The sequence below is a fragment of the Lutra lutra genome, chromosome 11, assembly GCF_902655055.1.
Source record: "Lutra lutra chromosome 11, mLutLut1.2, whole genome shotgun sequence".
Classification (NCBI taxonomy): Eukaryota; Metazoa; Chordata; class Mammalia; order Carnivora; family Mustelidae; genus Lutra; species Lutra lutra.
The window spans coordinates 106,165,777-106,185,319 of NC_062288.1; the positions used below are offsets into that span (position 1 = coordinate 106,165,777).

Below are 19,543 nucleotides of genomic sequence, written 5' to 3' on the forward strand. Positions count from 1 at the left end.
TTACATGTAGATGAATCAAAGTAACTTTTAAACTTATTCTTTGGTTTATATCTTTCTGATGAAAATTATATTAGTTATTAATCTAGGAAATCTTATTTTTCCAAACATTTTATTATTAAAAACTTCAAACGTATGTAAAAGTTCTCGGAATTTTATAGTTCTTGTAGTCCACCACTAGGGTTTTGTCACATGTCCATCTTCCCACGCAGGAAGCCACCTGCTGCCTGGACTTCGGGGCCGCTTCCTGAGGGTGTCTTACCTCTCCACGCTGCCCATCCGCTCTCCTGCTGCCAGAGCCTCTCCCTAAAACACAAATTTTATCATGTAACTACTGTTGTTAGAGCCTTCTCACACGCCCTGAAGCTTCAGGAAAATAACCCATAGTCCCGGATGCGTCTGGTCCTTGTTCCCCTCTCCCCTCTCCCCTCACAGCTTCCTGAGCACCTTCCCCCTCCAGCTCGCTCTGCTGGCGTTCTTGGTCCCTAGGAAGTCCTCCGACATCAGAGTCTCTGCTCGGCGTCCTCTTTCTGCCCCGACGGCCCTTTCTTTCCTTCCCCAGGAAGCCCCACCGCCGCCGTCACTGAGTCCCGGTTTGCAGCTCTTGTGTCCTCTAAGACCCCACTGCATCCACAGCCCCCACGCCCCAACTACCAACCAGCACCCAGGGCTCCCCAAACCCGTGTCCTTTCTTTGACGTCTCTCACTGGCACCTCGTTTTCTCGCCCTTCTCGCTGCTCAGAAGCGCAAGCGCCCACGGACCTCGGCGATCCACCGCGCACTGTGCGCGGGAGGCACCGGCGGCCGGGCCCGGGACGCAAGCCCCGCCTCTCCGAGCACGCCCCGCCCCGGCCCTGACGGCCCCGCCCCGGCCCTGACAGCGCCGCCGGCCCCGCCCACCGCCCCGCCGGCCGCCGGCCGGAAAGCGCGGCGCCCACTGCTGCAAAGCGCCGTGCGACAGAACCCGGGACCGTACTACGGCCGGCAACCGCCCCCGACGCCGCAGCAAGCCCTACGGCTACGGGAGTCGAGTGCGGTGGCTGCCCTCCTGCTCGCCGTCTGCGCTTGCCCCGCGTCCCTGGAGCCGCCCGGAGCCGCCGCGCCGCGGAGGAGGCCCGCGCCCGCCCCGCCGGTCGCCATCATCCCGGCGTGCACCGCGGCGGCGGGCGGGCCGGCGGCCATGTTGCGATAGTCTGTTGTTTTCTTCCTGCGGAGCAGCGGGGCCGGAGAGGCGGAGACCGCCGGCCGCCTCCCCTGTGCCCGGTCCCGGCCCGCCGCCCCCCGTGTCCCGCCGCGCGTCTCTGGGCCCCGGCCGGCCGGCGGCCCCCCGGCTGGCTTGGCGGGGCGACCCTGAAGGCCCGTGAACACCATGGCGGCCGCCCTGGGAGCGGGCGGAGGAGCCGGCGCCGGAGGTACGTGAGCCGCCCCGCGCGGCGGGACGGGCCGGGGCTGCCTTGGCCCGCGTCGTCCTGCCTCCCGCGTCGGGTCCGCGCTGCGGTGGCCCGCGAGCCTGCGCGCAGCCCGGGACCCCTCGGCGCGGCGGCCGGCGAGGCTGTGGCCTGCGGGGTCGCGGCCGCTCGGACCAGCCATGCGGGCGACCGCGTTTGCGGGGGGACCCTGCGGGCTCGGGTGGGCTCCGGGCCGGGAGGGAAGCCGCGTCGTGCGGGCGTGTGGGGCGGTGCGGCGCCTCGGGCCCGGGGTCCTGAGGGCCGAGCCCCGGCGCGCGGACGCGCTGCTGCGGGGCCCCCACCGTCGGGCCTCCTCTGCGGTGCGCGGCGGGGCCAGATCGCCCGCGTGCCGAGCCCGACCCGGCGGTTTCCCCGCTCGCGGGCCTCGGCGGTGTAGGCCGGGCGCCGGGCAGATTCCGGCAGCCCCGCCGCGGACGTCAGCGCTCGTCGCTGCGGAGCTTTACGGGGGAGCGCGTGAGGGGCTCGGGCCTGCTCGGAAGCCCTGCCGGAGGAGCGCCGGCCCGTCGGGGCCCCCGAGTCGGGCCCTGGCGAGCGCGTTGCCGCCGCCGCGCCCGGAACTCTGGCCAGCTTGTGCCAGCGTGTGTGCGGCGGGGAGGGACCGCGGGGACGGCGCGCGGAGCGTCCCTCCGGCCGGCCTGGTTCGCTGCGCACGTCCTTCCGCCGGCGACTCTGCGTGTCCGCGGCGAGCCCCTCGGCGCCTGGGAGCCCGCGCGCACCTTCGCGGTTACTTGCCGGGCCCGAGCCCGTGTGCGGGGCCTTCCCGGAGGCCGCGGCCGCGTGAGCACGGGGTGTGCGGCGGTGCTCCCGAGCGCCCGCTGTCCACCTGTGGCGCGGCCGTGTGGGCGAGGGCAGGCGTCCTCGAGTTCGGCTCTGGGCAGTCTGACGGTTGCTGTCTCCGAGCACCGGGCGGGCTTCATCCGCGGTGCGTGGAGCCTTCGCTCGCGCTCCATCCCCGGCCGCTGGGCGCCCTGAGACCGAAGCCGGGGCCCTCGCGGGTTTGGGAGACCGGGGGACTGGCTCCCGGGGCCCGTCCACGCCCACGCAGTCCCGCCGCGCGGCGGCCTCCCTAGCTCTGCGCAGCCTTGCTTCCTGCTGAGCGCGCATCCCAGCTCGGAGTCGTATTTTGTTGTTTACTTCTTTCTTCTTTTTCTTAAGGTCTTACTTATTTGACAGAGAGCACAAGCAGGCAGAAGGGGGGAGGGGGAGCAGGCTCCCCGCTGAGCAGAGAGCCCGATGCGGGGCTCGATCCCAGGACCCTGGGATCATGACCTGAGCTGAAGGCAGAGGCTTAACCCACGGAGCCCCCCAGGCGCCCTTGTTCACTTCTTCCTTAAAATAATCTGTCGTGTAAGGTTGTGTAAGGAGTGTGTAAGCCCCGCGAGACGGGAGTGCTGCCCGCCTCACCTGCCGCTTACCCAGAGCTCCTGCGCACTGGGTTCAAGTGATTCCACGAAGGCGGGAACTGAAGTAGGAAATGTCCTTACGAATCCCTGTGTACCCTTTTCTGTGCACATTTAAGAGGAGCCATTTTTAGTTTTGTGACCTTTTATGGTACCAGCGAAATCATGTAGTGTTCTGCGCTTGCTTTGTTCCCCTAAAAGTAGGTCCTGGGGGTTGGGGGGGCGCCTGGGGGGCGCAGTCGGTGAAGCATTGGACCTCGGCTGGGGTCATGATCTCGGGGTCCTGGGATCGAGCCCCTCATGGGGCTCCCTGCTCCTCGGGGAGTCTGCTTCCCCCTCTCCCTCTGCTCTGCCCCTCGCATTCTCGCCGTTTCTCTCTCTCTCAAATAAATAAATAAAATCTTAAAGAAAAAGGAGGTCCTGGGGATCTTCCATGTCAATAGGTGAGAGTTTTATGGATCCACTATTGATCATTTAATCGTTTTTCTATTGATGGGCCAAGTTCAGTTACTTCTACTTCTAAACTGCTGTGGAAAATACTGCGCTGAACATCTACAGACACAACTTGGTGTGCTTCTGCAGGTGTTTCCGGAGAACCCCTACCTCTACAGGTGGAAATACTGTCTTTCAAGTTACATTTATTTAAAATCGTGGTAGCTGTCGCCAGTGCCCTTAAAAACAAGTTGGTGCCACTTTATCCTCCCTCAGTAGTGTGTGTGGGGGGTCCGTTTTTCATGCCCCTTTTAAGAGTCTTTTTCATTTTTGTTCATCTTGGGACAGAGAAATAACCATAATGTTTTTATATTTTTCTGATCTCCAGACAAGTCATGCATCTTCTCATATGTTATTTTTCTGTGAGTTGTATGTTTATATCATTTCGCCTTTTTTTTAATCGGGTCGTTGATCTCTTTGTTGTTATTTATACATTACTTCACTCTATTTTTTTATCAGAATTATTAACCCCTTTTAAAAAATTCTGCTTCCCCTATAAATAACTTTGTTTTAAACTTTTCACTATATGGAAGTTTAAAATTTTTATTCTTAAATGTCACTTGGTTTTACAAGTTTTTTCTTTTTCTTCTTTTTGTAATGGTGTCTCTATGCCAAGAGTTCATCTATGCCTTTTTTTTTTTTTAAGATTTTATTTATTTTATTTTACAGACAGAGATCACAAGTAGGCAGAGAGGCAGGCAGAGAGAGAGGAGGAAGCAGGCTCCCTGCTGAGCAGAGAACCCGATGCGGGGCTTGATCCCAGGACCCTGGGATCATGACCTGAGCCGAAGGCAGAGGCTTTAACCCACTGAGCCACCCAGGTGCCCCTCGTCTATGCTTTTTAACATTTTATGCTTCTGCACTTTTTTATATTTAGCTTTTATTTTTTGGAGTTTTATTCTGGGTGTTCTGTGGTTTTGGGACTTTTAACAGTTCTAATATGATTTATTGAACTCTCCATCTTTTCCATCTTCGTAATATATTAAGTTCCCATTAAGTTTTTTACAATATACTGTTTCACAGGGTGTGTGTGTGCATATATATGCAGGTACGTACGGGTAAATGTTACGCATATATGATGGTGTGTTCCTTTTCAGAAATATCTTGATTAGTCCTGTGCATTTAATAAAAATGTACTTCAGAATCATCAATCACGTTTTATAAAGAATTCTACGGGAATTTTTATTGAGATGGCATTGAGTCTTTTTACGTAATTTGAGAGTGTTTGACGTTTTTGCAATATGAGTCCTTTCATCTAATAACAAGAATGTTTCTGTCAAGCTTTTTGTTTTTGTCAGTCATCTCTACCAAACGTTTATTTGTTTATTCGGTACCTGCTCTGCTGGGCACTAACCCAAGAGCCTGGATAGATAGTAAATATACTAGAGATCCCTACCCTTATGGAACTTACATTAAGTAAAAAAAAAATTTTTTTTAAAGGATTTATTTATTTCAGAGAGCCTGTGCCCTGGGGAGGGGGAGGAGGGGGAAGCAGACACCCTGCTGAGCGGGTCCCCTGACATGGGAGTCCATCTCCTGACCCTGAGATCGTGACCTGAGCTGAAATCAAGAACTTGGACACCTAACGAACTGAGCCACCCAGGCGCCCCAGTAAAATTTTCTTTATGTAGGTCTTTCACATTTCTTGTTAGTTTTATTTTCAAATACTTTGTATTTGTCATTGTGGATGGCGTAGTTTTTTAATCTTTGTACATTCTCATTTGTTATTGGCCTATTACAGAAAAGCCTTTTAAAAATATAATCGAATTATATGTAGCTGGTTTTTTTGAATGTTGTTTTAATAGTTTGGTACTTTAGATTTTCTGGTTAGTCATACCTGCAGAAACTTCTGGTATTTATAGCTCTCATTTCTTTTTCTCTTCCTTGTCTCAGAGGTTTTCACTGTCAGTCCTCCAGTATGATGTTGAAGAATATGGGTGGTGACAGCATCTCTGTCTTGTCATCTTGTTCTGAGTTTTAACGAGTGTTCTTTGAATGTTTTGCCATTAAATATGGTGTTTACTGTAGGTTTCTGATAGTGTTTTGGCAAAGAAAACTATTTTCTGAGTTGGGCATTTAATTTTATCGAATGCTTTTTCCATATCTGTTGCGGTGATTTATGGGATCCCTTTTTCAGTCTCTTAATGTATTGATAGACTTCTAGTGCTGAACCGGCCTTGCGTTCTTGGTTTCAAAACCTTCTGTGTGCTTTTTAATATATTAAATATATATTCTTTTTAACATATTGTTCTTTTTAGTATATTGTTGGACTTCAATTTTAGGATTTACCTGTGATCATAAGAAAGAGTGGATTACAGATTTTTTCCTTTGTGTTTGTGTGTGCTTTGTGCTATCCTGTGTTTTTGTTTTTTTTTTTTTTTTTAAATGAAACACTGGCTTCCTAGAATGAGTTGTGAAGTTTTCTGGGACAGTGTAAAAGATAAAAAAAAATTTAAATTAAAGTTGGAAGAACTTTTGTCTGAACAGCAGTTGGGTTTGATAGCTCTTAATTTTTCAGTTTCTTCAACCATTATTGGTCTATTTAGCTTTTTAGAAATCTCTGGGTCATTTTTAAAAAGTTTATTTATTTGTTTAATCTCTACACTCAAAATGGGGCTTGAATTCATGACCCCGAGATCAAGAGCTGCATGCTCTTCTGACATAGAGGTCAGTTTTTTTTTTTTTTTAAAGATTTTATTTATTTATTTGACAGATAGAGATCACAAGTAGGCAGAGAGGCAGGCAGAGAGATAGAGGAGGCAGGTTCCCTGCTGAGCAGAGAGCCCGATGTGGGGCTCGATCTCAGGACACTGGGACCATGACCTGAGCCGAAGGCAGAGGCTTTAACCCACTGAGCCACCCAGGCGCCCCCATAGAGGTCAGTTTTAATAATTTTTTCTGGAAGAGTAATTTTTTATGTTTATATTTTTGAATTAATGCAGGGTTCAACACTACCATTTCTGGTGTGTTACAGGTAAATTTTTTGAGGCTCGTGTGTGTGAACAAATTCTTTATTCTTATACTTGATTGATGAATTTGGTTGGGCCTAGAATTCCAGACTTGGATTCATTTTCCGTAGATTTTTGGTGCTGGTGCGGTGTTGTTTTTCTGGCTTCCAGTTCCTCTGTTGAAAAGTCTGATGGCATTCTGAGTCCTTTGTATGTGACCTTTTTCTTTCCCTGGAGGATTTAACAGTTCCTCCTCAGTGTTCTAAAATTTCCTTAGCTTGGGTCTTTTTGTTGTGCTTTGCACTTGGTGGACACTTGAGTGTGGAAATACGCATCTTCAGTTCTGGGAAATTTTCTTGTGTTTTTCTCCCTTTCATTTCCTCTGTACACACCTGAAACTCTTATTATTGGTTTCTGATGCTTCACTTATGTACAAAGGATAAGAATAATGAGGCAGTCGTTAAGACGCTTTTGGGAAGCTGGGCGCCTTGGCAGTTCCTAGAGGGAGCGAAAGAATGCCTGGCCGAGCGCGGCCGGAGAAGTGCGGCCCTCAGCGCCGCTTCTGGGCCTCCGGCTTCGGCTGCTGCTGGTGCCGCGCTCCAGGCACGCTCCGGGCGGCCACTGCTACTGCAGGAGGGACCTTGTTCCTCTTTGGCCAAATGCAGTTTATCTTCAGCTGCTTCAGCTGTGGCTAAATGTGTCTGCTCTTCTTGATCTTTCGGTATTTTCTCCTCTTTCTTGAAAGAAGAAGGAATTCTAATACTTACACATAATACCGTTTTTTAAAATGCTCACAACTGAGTCAAGTAAGAAAAGACAGTGTAACTCAGAGAGTATGTGGCTTGTGCACCACCAGACTGCAGCCTCTCTAGCCCTTGTGCCTGCGCGATTCAGTACGTGCGGTGAGGAAGTGATCTCCCTACCGAAACCTCGGCGAAGTTGTGGTTGCCCTGTAGTATTCTGTGTAGGAAGTCAGAGGGCATGTTACTACGCTTGCTTCCTAAATAAATGCAAGAGCGCCGCACGTGGTGTTCGGTAGACCTGAGTTGGTCTGGTTTTGTTGTCTGCTAACTTTGCTTAGTCTTGCTTCTCACGTCTGTGAAAGGAAGACTTGAGGTTGCATCAACGGAGAAAACCGACGTGAACATGATAGCTGGTTGAAGTCCAGCGAAGCCTGTTAAGCTCTTCAGTAGTGCTGGAAACTACTGGAGCGTTCTCAGTCTCTGCTTCAGTCAGAACAGAAGCCATGCTATGTGTTTCGAGTTCGAAGCTATTTTAATACCGGAATTACAGGCTTACACGACCTTAGAAAGGTGGAGGTACAACGGTTAGGGAAACTTCCTCCGATAGTCTCAGCCTGGTTGTCAGGAGTTTGCCTGGAAGTCCTGTGACCCTGAAGACTCTTGGGGAAGCTCAGGGGCTTTCTTGGTCTGCAGCACTGCACGTGTTGGGAAGTCACCACTGATTCTCCCAGCTCCTGCAAGCCCGGTGCAGCGGCATGGTTTTTCTGAGCTCCCAGCTCCCTGACGGCCTCCTGTCTCGTGTGTGTGTGTGTGTGTGTTGGTGTGTCCTGCCTCTGCCACACGAGAATAACTAATGATAATCGGGACTCCTGCCAGTGCCTTGCCTCGCCTCGCTGTCTAAGGCAGAACCCCACAAAGGCCCGGGGAAGAAGCATATTCCTGCATTTTCTCTGTAGCGTTGTGGCGAGTATAGTGACCACAGTCCGCACAGCCGATACTTAGTCTGTGGAAGGCAAAAGAGGGATTGGTGGGGGGACTTTCTCCTTTTCTTGTTTCTTCCCCTGAGTTTCACCTGTGTAGCCGCTGATCCTCACCAGTTTTTAGGTTTTACTTTTTTTTATTCTTATCTTTGAAGGTTTCACTTTTTAAAAAGAGGGTCTAGATTCTTTTTTTTTAATTTTTTAAAATTTTTAAATTTTTTTTTAAGATTTTTTTTTTTTAATTTATTTATTTGTCAGAGAGAGAGGGAGAGAGAGCGAGCACAGGCAGACAGAATGGCAGGCAGAGGCAGAGGGAGAAGCAGGCTCCCCGCCAAGCAAGGAGCCCAATGTGGGACTCCATCCCAGGGCGCTGGGATCATGACCTGAGCCGAAGGCAGCTGCTTAACCAACTGAGCCACCCAGGTGTCCCAAAAAAAGATTCTTGGAAAAAGAAATGGGGCATCATTTCCTCTAAGTCCTGATGGGAACATCTGGTTGGCTGAGCTCAGACCACTTGTCCTCTTCCAGGCTGCCCAGGATGATAGAGAATCAAGGATCTACCTTTTATAGTTTCCGCATTGGGAGACAGAGCCCTGTCTTACTGTGATTGATATCCACACGCAGGAAGGGGAAATCTTGTGTATGGCAGGCAGACGGTCAATGTGCAGTACACTTCCTGAACAGATCACATGGTTCATTTTAGGGAGAACCTGTCCAGGGGCCCATATCCGTGAGAGATTACTTATTTATGGTTATTTTGGGGGTGGAGCAGAGGGAAAGAGAGAGAGAGAAAGATCTCAAGCAGACTCCACTCCCAGCCCGTGAGCCAGATGTGAGGCCTGATCCCACAACCGTGAGATCATGGCTGAAATCAAGAGTCCAAAACTTAACAGACTGAGCCCCCCAGGCGCCCCCTGTGAGAGATCATTAAAACAGTGACTACAGATTTTTTTCGGAATAACATGGCGTAGGGACGCTCGCTGAATATTTTGCTTGGTTACTCAATTTGGTAGTTTCACTCTGTGGGGCTAATATGCTCACTTTCAAAGGTCTTGAACAGTACCCTGATTGTTTTTTCTAGTTACGGTTTAAATAAAGGGTCTAGATTTACTTGTCTATAAAATACAGAATTTTGACTGTTTGTTAGCGATTCAGAATTTGAGTGTATCATACATGAGAATGGCGTTGACGCAAAAAGAAGAAGGCTGAGAACCTTTGGACTAGAGCAAAGATTGGCAAACTTTATGTGTAAAGGGCCAAATAATAACCCTGTTAGGCGCTGCAGATCACGTGGTTTCTGTTGCAATTACTGTTTGCCTTGTAGGTTGAAAGCAGCTATGAATGATGTGTTGCTGAATTGCATACGGTGTTCCAATAAAAGCTTACTTACAAAAATAGGTAGTAGCCGTGTGTAAACCTGGCGATTCACAGACCTGTACCCCTGGGGATAAAAATATATTGTATGTTTATAAAAAAATAAAATAAAATAAAATAAATAGGTAGTAGCCAAATTTGGACAGAAATAGGTGGCAGACCCTTCTTCCCCTGTGGACTGAAATTTGCTGGCCCTTGGCTAGGTAATTGACTAGAACCCTATTCAAGCTAATGTTCTATATTGTTTCTAATCCAAGTTTCAGGTTCCTGGAAGAGAGAAAATAGTGAGAATGCTAAGTAAGAGAGTTGGGTTAGTTATAGACCTCTGGTTGCTGTGTAAGTGAAAGGCGTAAGAATTCTAGTAGATACCTGTAATCTTGCTCTCAGGAAAAGTGCTCCCTTATGGAAATGGAATGAATGCTTAGCACCACGTTTGGCCTTCCAGGGAGAGTCCGCAGGTGGGAGCATCGACCGTGCTCGTCCTGCCAGGCTAATCTTCCCCTTGGTCTTCAGGGTTGCATTGTTCTTGATTCGGTCAGACTACGTGGACATCTTTTGCTCTCTTGGTTCTGCTCATTGTGACACATGTAAACTGCAGCTTTGCAAAAAGGATTTGTCCGTGTTCTAAACGTGAGCAGAAGGGAGGTGACTGTAGGAAATGTAAGAATAATAAAAATGGGCTGAGAGTTCTTAGCTTATTTCCTAGGATTTCGAATCATGGTTCTTTCCATCTCCATCTCTATGTTCCGTATGCGGGGGAAGAAAATACCCTCTTGCTTTCTGCCTCAGTAGGTGTGGTCTTTGTCGAAGCACAGGTTCATCCATGTTGAGAGTTGTTCTTCCTTCCTTCTGGGAATTCTAGTTGTTTTCTGCTGCCACTGTTCCTGTAGCTGTGTCTTGCTGCATTACTTAAAAATGTTTTTATTTCTTTGGTGTTAGGGGATGAGATTGCTTTCTTCAGAAAAAGCCTTTTCAACCACAAACTTTTTTTCCCCCACGCTTGCATGAATTTACACCTGGGCTGGGATTCCCAGCAGTTTTCCCTTTGGGACCTCACTGCCGGTCATTTTCCCTTCTTTGCTTCGCCCTCACGTTTGATCACTTTTCCCTTCCACACAGACCCTGGCACATGTTGCGCTTGCTCCTACATTAAACACACGCGCGCGCACGCACGCACGCACACACACACACACAAATACTTTTTCTTTATCGTAAAAGGTCCCCTTCAAGCATCTGTTCCATATTCGCACGTTGTGGCCAAAGCTTCTTGAGGTCCCTCTCACTTCCTGTTGACCTGTGTGCTGAGAGAAATCATTCAGTAAAATAAACTGTAAGGAATAGCATGACAAACCCATTAGCCTCAGAGCTGGAATTAGCACTTAACAATTGTTCACGTTTGCATCAGGTTTGTCTTTTAAATGAAGGACAGTATTACAGATAAGTTCCCCATTATGCTTTGTGTGATCACAGAACTCTTCTCCAGAGTCTCACACTACCAGGAATTTGATGTGTTTCCAATATATATTTCTGTTACGTATCAATGTCAGGATGTTAAATGAAGAAACACATCTACCTCTATGTATTTGTAACCAATACATAGTATTTATTTCATGCTCACATGCTTAGTCTGTGCAAAGGTCATTTTGTATTTTTGCCAGTGGGTCTTTGGTTTAGACTTGTTAGAGTGAGGATAAAAAGAGAAAGACATGTAGATTTTTGCCAGTGATTGTCAGACACAATTTTGTGTAGGATTTGTGCCGTTTTGCATTGCCACCACTAGTCAGAGAGAATGCCTGTGTTCCCACACACTCATCAGCAGTACAGTCACATGTTTTAAGTCTTTGTCAGAAGTAGGAAATTATTCATAGTTTACTTTAAAATATCTTTTATTTAAAAAAAAACCTGTTGTGGGAAAAATTTCAGCTTAAAAATAATTGCATAGTTCCTGTATGTCCCATCATCTAGTTACAGCAATATGAAATCATGGCCAGTCGGATTTTGTCTGTTTTCCACCTTCTCACTCCTTCTGTCCCGGTAAAACACTCTTTAACTCCCCATTCCCCTGTCCCCCGGCACCCACCAGTCTACTTTCTGTCTTTATGATTTCTGCTACTCTTGGGACTTCGTATAAGAGTACTCATTTGCCGTTTGTCTTTCTGTGAATGCCTTATTTCACGTAGCAGAGTGTTAAGGTCTGTGCATGTTGTAGCAGGTGTCAGAATTTCCGAGACTAAATAATACCCCATTGTACGGCTAGACCACATTTCATTTATCCGTGTGTGCGCTGATGGACACTTCAGTTGCTTTCACCTTTTGGTTGTTGTGAAGAGTGCTGCTGTGAACATGGGTGTATGCATACCTCTGAAACCTGTGTTTTTAGTTCTTTTTAAAGTATACCCAGAAGTGGAATTGCCACAGCAGTCATTGGGTTTAGGGCCCATCCTAATCCAGTCTGACCTCATCCTAACAATTTTATCTGTAATGATCCTATTTCTAATAAGGTTGCATTGTGAGGTTCTGGTGAACAGGTTCCTGGCACAGAGCTTCTAAAACCCTTTGAGTTTATTGTCTTTTGTATGCTAATGAACGACTCACTGTTGGTGGGGGGTAACCTAGGTCGCTTCAGGATGGGGCCAGTTGCCTGAAAAACCAGCCACGTGTTTAATGGGTGACAGTTTTCAGCCTCAACCTCATTTCCTGGGAGGTAGGAGATGGGCTGGAGATGGAGTTCTGTCATCTTTGGTCAGTGGTTTACCAGGCATGCTTATCTAATGAGACCTCCGTAAACATCCCTCAGTGAAGGGATTTGGGATAGCTTCCCACATGCCTGTGTTGGGAGGGTGGCATACCCTTGCCATGGCGACAGAGGCTTTTGCGCTTGGACCCTTCCTAGCTTCATCCTACTTACATCTGGTTCTCCATTTTTATGCTTGATAGTGAACTGTCAAGTATCATGTTAGCCTGGGTTCTGTGAGGGGTTCTGTAAGTTGTTCAATTGAATTATTTAGCCTGGGGGATAGAATTATGGGTAACCGCGGCACCCCGTTTGCAGCTGACCATCGGAAGTGGGGCAGTCTCCTGAGACGGAGCCCTTAACCTCTGTGCTAACCCCGGATTATGAGGGATTAGCAATTATGGGATTATGGGATTGTTCAACATCTGCCTCGTGTCTGAAAATCGGACTGTTCAGTCCTGTACGGTCAGCAAGTCAGACTTGCTTTTAGTATTAACAAAGGATGACTGGTGTGCAATAAGACCGATGCAGCATCTTAAAAACCAAACCCATTGCTTTTTACCCATCCCCAACCCCAAAATAAACCAGCACATTTATCAGTCAATTCACATCCCACTAATATTCCGGATTCAAAATACCGATGTTTTCGTTGACTTCTCTTTGATCCTTGTCATTTAGTGGACGTGACTTGGAGTTTCTTTTTTTTTTTTTAAAGATTTTATTTATTTATTTGACAGACAGAGATCACAAGTAGGCAGAGAGGCAGGCAGAGAGAGAGAGGGAAGCAGGCTTCTTGCTGAGCAGAGAGCCTGATGTGGGACTCGATCCCAGGACCCTGAGATCATGACCTGAGCCGAAGGCAGCGGCTTAACCCACTGAGCCACCCAGGCGCCCCTGACTTGGAGTTTCTTAATGGACAGATTCTGGGGCACTTACTTTCAGCTCCGGTCATAGTCTCAGGGTTGGGATTGAGCCCTGAATTGGGTTCCACACTCAGTGGGGAGTCTGCTTGAGTTTCTTTCTCTCCCTCTGTCCCTGCCTCTGCTCACACTTCTCTCTCTGCCTCTCTAAAATAAATAAATCTTTAAAAAAATAGATTCTGATTGATCCACTGTCTTATTTTCCTACCTATTTACTGTGATGCTAGCCAGGATTTTTTTTTTTTTTTTTTAATTACTTGGTTTGTAGTTCTGTGTTGTTCAGACCATTGTTCACCTGTTACTGGTTCAGTCACTGCTGCTTTTCGCTGCTGGGTAATTTTTCTAAACTGCAGTCGTGTTGCATCTTAAGTGTAGGTAGGTGTCTCACAGTGATTCTTCAGTGATACCCCAAGTCTACCTTTTTTTTTAAAAAGATTTTATTTGTTTATTTGACAGGCAGAGATCACAAGTAGTCAGAGAGGCAGGCAGAGAAGTGGGGGGGGGGGGAGCAGGCTCCCTGCTGAGCAGAGAGCCCGATGCAGGACTCGATCCCAGGACCCTGGGATCATGACCTGAGCTGAAGGCAGAGGCTTTAACCCACTGAGCCACCCAGGCGCCCCTCAAGTCTGCCTTTTCAGCATTTATTTTAACTGTTGCTTCTCTCCCTGAACGGCTGTTTCAAACCTGAGGAACTAGTCACAGTCTTCTGGGCTTACACGGCACTTTTCACCCTCTCTGCTGTCTTCCCTGTATGCCCATCTGCTTGTCAAAAATCAAGTCCTTGCTCAGCCTTCCTCTCTGTTACTGTAACATCAAGCTTCACTTTCCCCAGCCCCGTTCATGCTGTATGTGCTTTTGGGGGGGCTTGGAAATTAACCTCAAGATATCTCTTGGGCTGAATAAAGTTTTCCTTGAATTTCAGTCATCCCATTGATTTTACTTCTTTTTTTTTTTTTCTTTTTTAAAGATAGATATTTAAGTAGGCTGCATGCCCAGCATGGAGCCCAGTGTAGGGCTTGAACTCCTGACCCTGAGATCAAGGCCTGAGCTGAGATCAGGAGTTGTATGCTTAACCGACTGAGTCACAAGGCACCCCTTCAGTGGCTTTTTCTGCTGATAAATTTAAATAGTATGAAACGTCATACTTCATTAAAAACATTGTATAGTCCTGTTTAAAGTTTGCACACTGTATGTTCAAATGTGTGCATAGATAAACATTTAAAATGATGTTTGTTTGATGTTATGATTGTTACTTTTTGTTGTTGCTGTTTTTGAGAGCGAGCTCTAGCCAAGGATGGGGGAGAGGGAGAGAGAGACTCTTCAGTAGGCTCTGTGCCCACCTTAGAGCCTGATGTGGGGTTTGATGTGACCCTGAGATCATGAACTGAGCAGAAGTCAGATCTAACCCACCCTGGGTCCTATTATTTCTGATCAGAGAAACCTGGGGTGATTTCAGTACCATCTTTGTACCTTTTAGGATTTCCAAGAAGTTTTTATAATTGTATGTTATTTTAGTACGGACAGGTTGTTACTCTAAGAGAGACAATAGGTTCTGTAAAAATGTAAGGAAAAAGTACAGAAGACAATTTGTGATTCCATACAGAGAGATAACTGCCATTAGGGTTTTGCTTATATCCTTCCAGACACACATACACGTACACATTTTGCATATAAAGTGGCACGCTGTACTGCATGGTGTTGGGCGTTGTTAGATTATTTATTTATTTTTTTTAAAAGGTTTTATTTATTTATTTGACAGGACAGAGAGATCATAAGTAGTGAGAGAGGCAGGCAGAGAGAGAGGAAGAAGCAGGCTCCCTGCTGAGCAGAGAGCCTGATGCGGGGCTCAATCCCAGGACTCTGGGATCATGTCCTGAGCTGAAGGCAGAGGCTTTAACCCACTGAGCCACCCAGGCGCCCCGGTTGTTAGATTATTGTGGACATTTTTCCATGTCAGAGATACAGCAATTCTAGTGATAGTTCTTACTCTGCCTCGTATATAACTGCAAGACTGTATTTTAATTTACCTCTCTGCTTCGTTGGATGTTTGCTTGATTTCTACTTTTTCCTGCTGATAAAACATTCCTTGGTGAGCTTCCTTGTCCATATCGTCTATGCTCGCTGATTGGATGACAACAGCTTTCAAAGTCTTTTTAAAGAGTCCCCCAAGACTATTCCCCAAGGGTCCCCCAGGAGTGTTTGTGAGGGCTGTTTTCATAAGACCTGATGATGTGCCTTTTTTACTGTGCGCACATTTGCATCAGTGTTGCAAAAGCGATGGTGAGTCAGTTTGTTTCCTTAGCGTGACTAAAGGCAGTGACCACAAACTGTTAGAAGCCAGGGTACATAGAGAAAAACAAGAGTTTGTTTAGGAAGATCCTTGATGAAGCAGTAAAAGTTATTACTTTCATTAACTCTTGACCCTGAAGTACATTTGAAAAAATAATACTCTTTGGGGCACATGGGTGGCTCAGTTGGTTAAGCGTCCAACTCTCGATTTCAGCTCAGGTCATGATCTCAGGATTGTGAGATCAAGCCCTGCTTCTTGGGCTCTTTGCCGGGTGGAGAGGCTCTGTGGAGCCGCCTCCTCCTCTGGCTCTCCCCATCTCCCTCCCTCTTAAAAAAAAAAAAGAAGGTTTGTGACAAAATGGGAAGTATGCATAAGGTGTTTCTTAGGGAAAGTACTGTTCTGATTGATTTGAGAGCTGAATATGCTATTTGTTGTTTTTTTCATAGAACACCAGTTTTTTTTTTAAAAGATTTTATTTATTTATTTGACAGAGAGAGATCACAGGCAGGCAGAGAGACAGGAGGAAGCAGGCTCCCTGCTGAGCAGAGAGCCCGATGCGGGACTCAATCCCAGGACTCCGAGATCATGACCCGAGCTGAAGGCAGCGGCTCAACCCACTGAGCCACCCAGGCGCCCATAGAACACCAGTTTTATTTGAAAAGACAACTGAAACTAGGATTATTCAGACTGTAGTATTTGGCACATGTTTTCTTGCAAGTGATGTGAGTCTGTCTATTCAAGGAAACAGCTGGCAGTATTGATTGCCAATGAGAAAATCCAAGCTTTCGAGCAAAAATTAGCATTTTGGAGAAGTTGTATTTGCTATGGTGAACTTGAAACCGTCCCAATATGTTAAAGATTTTCCTGAAGAGATTGGTGGTGCTTTAAACAAACATAATTTTTGATACTGAATAAGAAAGGTGTCCACATTTGGAAGAACAGCATAACTCCGTGAACCAGTATTTTCAAGATGTTATACAGCCTCGTGTTAAAAGATATATTAAGAATGAGAGACGTACCAGTGCATTTTAACAGGTGGGAGTATGAAATGTTCATTGATAAGGGTTCAGACTCTGCATTGCAAATAGCCTTTGAGAAACCACTGCTTGTCGAGTGTTGGTATAATATTAAGAACATCTGAAATGATCTGAAAACACTTAATGCTCTTTAACAACTTCACATATTTTTGGAATTGGATTTCTTTCATGCACTTCACTCAGAACAATTTATTGCAAGAGATTGAATGCAGAAGCAAATGTAAAAATCTAGCTGTCTTCTGCAAAGACATTAAAGAGTTTTGCAAAACAAAGATTTTCTTTTTTTAAATACAGTTTTCAGTAAGAATATGTTACGTTAACATGTAATGGGTTTATTGTTTCTTTTACAACAATTTGTGAATAAAATATTTTAAAAATGTCTTGGTTTTAATTTCTGATACAGTAAATTTTGAAACCTACGAGTCATGTACATTTTTTCAAATTTAAAAAAAAATTGAGTATAATCAATAAAATGTTAGGTTTCAAGGTTACACCATAGTAATTTGACAGCTCTGTACCTATACCTGTAAACCTTATGCTGTGCTCACAGGTTTAGCTCTCATCTGTCACCATACAGTGCTATTGCAGTATCATTAATTGTATTGGCAGTGCTTCCTGTGTACATTTTAAAAGCATTTTACAGTGACCATTCTCTTTAAAATTGTAAGCAATCTGGTTAGCGCCTTCCACTCCCCTCCTTCTTGTTTTCTATATATGTTTGTGGGGTTTTTGTTTGTCTCTACCTGTTAGACTGTAACCTACACGTGGTAGAAATTTTTATCTTGTACACCCTGTATATTAGGTGTTTAGAACAACGCCAGGCATACATTAGGTGCTCAAGTAATTGTTGAACGAAGAATATGGGTTTCATGACCTCGGTTCTGCAGAGTTTGTGCTTAACTTTCAATAATCCTTAGTTTGGAATGATTTCATAGCCAATTTTCTTGGACATTTTATGGGGATCTCTCCTTTGGAGAAGTTGTTATTTTAACTGTTTTTACATAATCCAGGTTTCTAATTTTGACTTTTGTGGATTTAACTGCAGGAAGTACTTACATAGCAAGATAACAGTTAACTTTTCTTCTGGAGTATGATGGATTGTGGTCAACTGGGGGCAGGGATTCCCAGCTCTAGCTGTTACTACAATTACTGGGAAGCTTTAAAAAAACAAACATGAAAAATAGAGCCCACTGAATCAGATTCAGGGTGGGACCAGGGATTGTATAATTTTTAACAAGATTTCTAGGTGACTGTTACCTTGGCCATAAGGGTTTTCTGTCCTCAGCAGAATTGGCTGTATGGCAGTATCTGCCAACGGCAATTGTGACCATTAATACCTTCACTGTGAACTGATGTGAAAGAAGCCATGAGCAGACCTTTTTGCTTATAAAATGTTGGAACTTTGTGTTCACGTTGTCAGCTAGGTACTCTGTTTTCATGAAGTATGTAATCGGGGGGAGGAAGGAAAATCAACACAGAAACTAACAGGAAACTAACCACAGAAACTTCAGTTACTTTATTTATTTATTTTTAAAGATTTTTATTTATTTTTTGAGATGGAGAGCATGAGAGAGAGCACGAGTGCATGAGCGGTGGGGAGGGGGAGGGGAGAGGGAGAGGGAAAAGCAGGGCTCTCTGCTGAGCAGGGAGCCTGACTTGGGACTTGATCCCAGGATCCTGGGAGCATGACCTGAGCCAAAGGCAGATGCTTAACTGCCTGAGCCACCCAGACACCCCCAGAAACTTGAATTAGTTGCTTACATTTAAAAACTAAGGAACAGGGGCACCTGGGTGGCTCAGTGGGTTAAGCCTCTGCCTTCGGCTCAGGTCATGATCCCAGGGTTCTGGGATCGAGCCCCACATCGGGCTCTCTGCTCAGCGGTGAGCCTGCTTCCTCCTCTCTCTGCCTGCCTCTCTGCCTACTTGTGATCTCTCTCTCTCTCTCTCTCTCTCTGTCAAAGGAAAAAAAAAATAAATAAAAACTAAGGAACAATCCATAATTTTGTCTTCTCTTGAAAAGCTGGGATTCTGCCTTCACTGGGCCTGCACTCCCTGTTAATGTGGTAATGCTCCTGTCTTTAAACTAGGTAAAGTCCTGCTAATTTGACATAATGCCTACCTAGTCTGCTTTGCTCATTTATATTCCCCTGTGTACTTCCTGTAGACATTTGAGTTTTTCATCCCTGAACAGAGTTTCTTAATTATCTTTTTAAAAAGCTGATTCCATTGAAGTGTAATTGACATGCAGGAGATTGAGTATCTTTGAAACACGTAATTTCATAAGTTTGGATATCTGTATACATCCGTGGAACCACAACTGGTCAGCGTAATGATTGTGTCATTGTCAGAAGTGTCTTCGTGTCCTTTCTAATTCCTGCCTCCTGTCTGTCCCTGAGCAAATGCTGATTCTGTTACTGATGTAACCGTACCATTTTATAAAAAGGAATCTGAGAGTGTGTGTTCTCTTTTTTTTGTCTGGCTTCTCTCAGCATAATTATTTTGAAGGCCATCCATGCTGTTAAGTGTATATCAGTATTTAAGTCTCCTTTATTGCTGAGTAGAATTGTACCTGGGGATATTCTATAGTTCGTTGATCTGTTTGCCTGTTGATGCACATTTGAATTGTTTACAGTTTTGGGCTTTTATCAATATTGTGCCTGTGAACATTTGTGTACAAGCCTTAGCCTGGACTTAAATTTCTTTTTCTTCTTGGGTAGTTACATAGGTGTGGAATGCTGAATCATGTAGTTGGGGTATATTTAACTTTTTAAGAGACTGCCAGACTGGGGCACCTGGGTGACTCAGTTGGTTAAGTGTCTGCCTTTGGCTCAGGTCACGATCCCCAGGTTCTGGGATTGAGCCCTGCGTTGGGCTCCCTGCTCAGCGGGGAGTCTGCTTCTCCATCTCCCTCTGCTGTGCCCCTGTTTTTGCTCTTGCTTGCTCTCTCTCAAATAAAATCTTAAACTGCCAAACTGTTTTATTAGGTGGTTGTATCACTTCACATTCCTGTCAGCAGAGTATGAGCTCTGTTGCTCTACATCCTTGATAACACTTGGTATAGTAGGGTCTTAAATTTTAGCCATTCTCATAGATATGTCCTGGTGTATCGTTGTGCTTTAATTTACATTTTCCTAATGACAGTGTAAAGTTGAGAATCTT

At 46.0% G+C, this 19,543-nt stretch overlaps 1 protein-coding gene across 7 annotated transcripts in view; it reads left to right on the forward strand.

Moving 5' to 3' along the window:
* Positions 1-948: 948 nt before the first annotated feature.
* The window catches only part of RBM33 (RNA binding motif protein 33), a 136,517-nt gene continuing 117,922 nt past the window's right edge, over positions 949-19,543 (forward strand). For 4 of the 7 annotated variants that reach the window (XM_047695870.1, XM_047695872.1, XM_047695873.1 and 1 more), the window contains exon 1: positions 950-1,409. In XM_047695870.1, coding sequence (XP_047551826.1) covers positions 1,367-1,409 — 43 coding nt within the window. In that variant the 5' untranslated portion in view covers positions 950-1,366. Of the gene's footprint in view, positions 1,410-19,543 lie in introns of all 7 variants that reach the window. The other 3 variants (XM_047695867.1, XM_047695868.1, XM_047695869.1) reach the window with 1 other exon arrangement.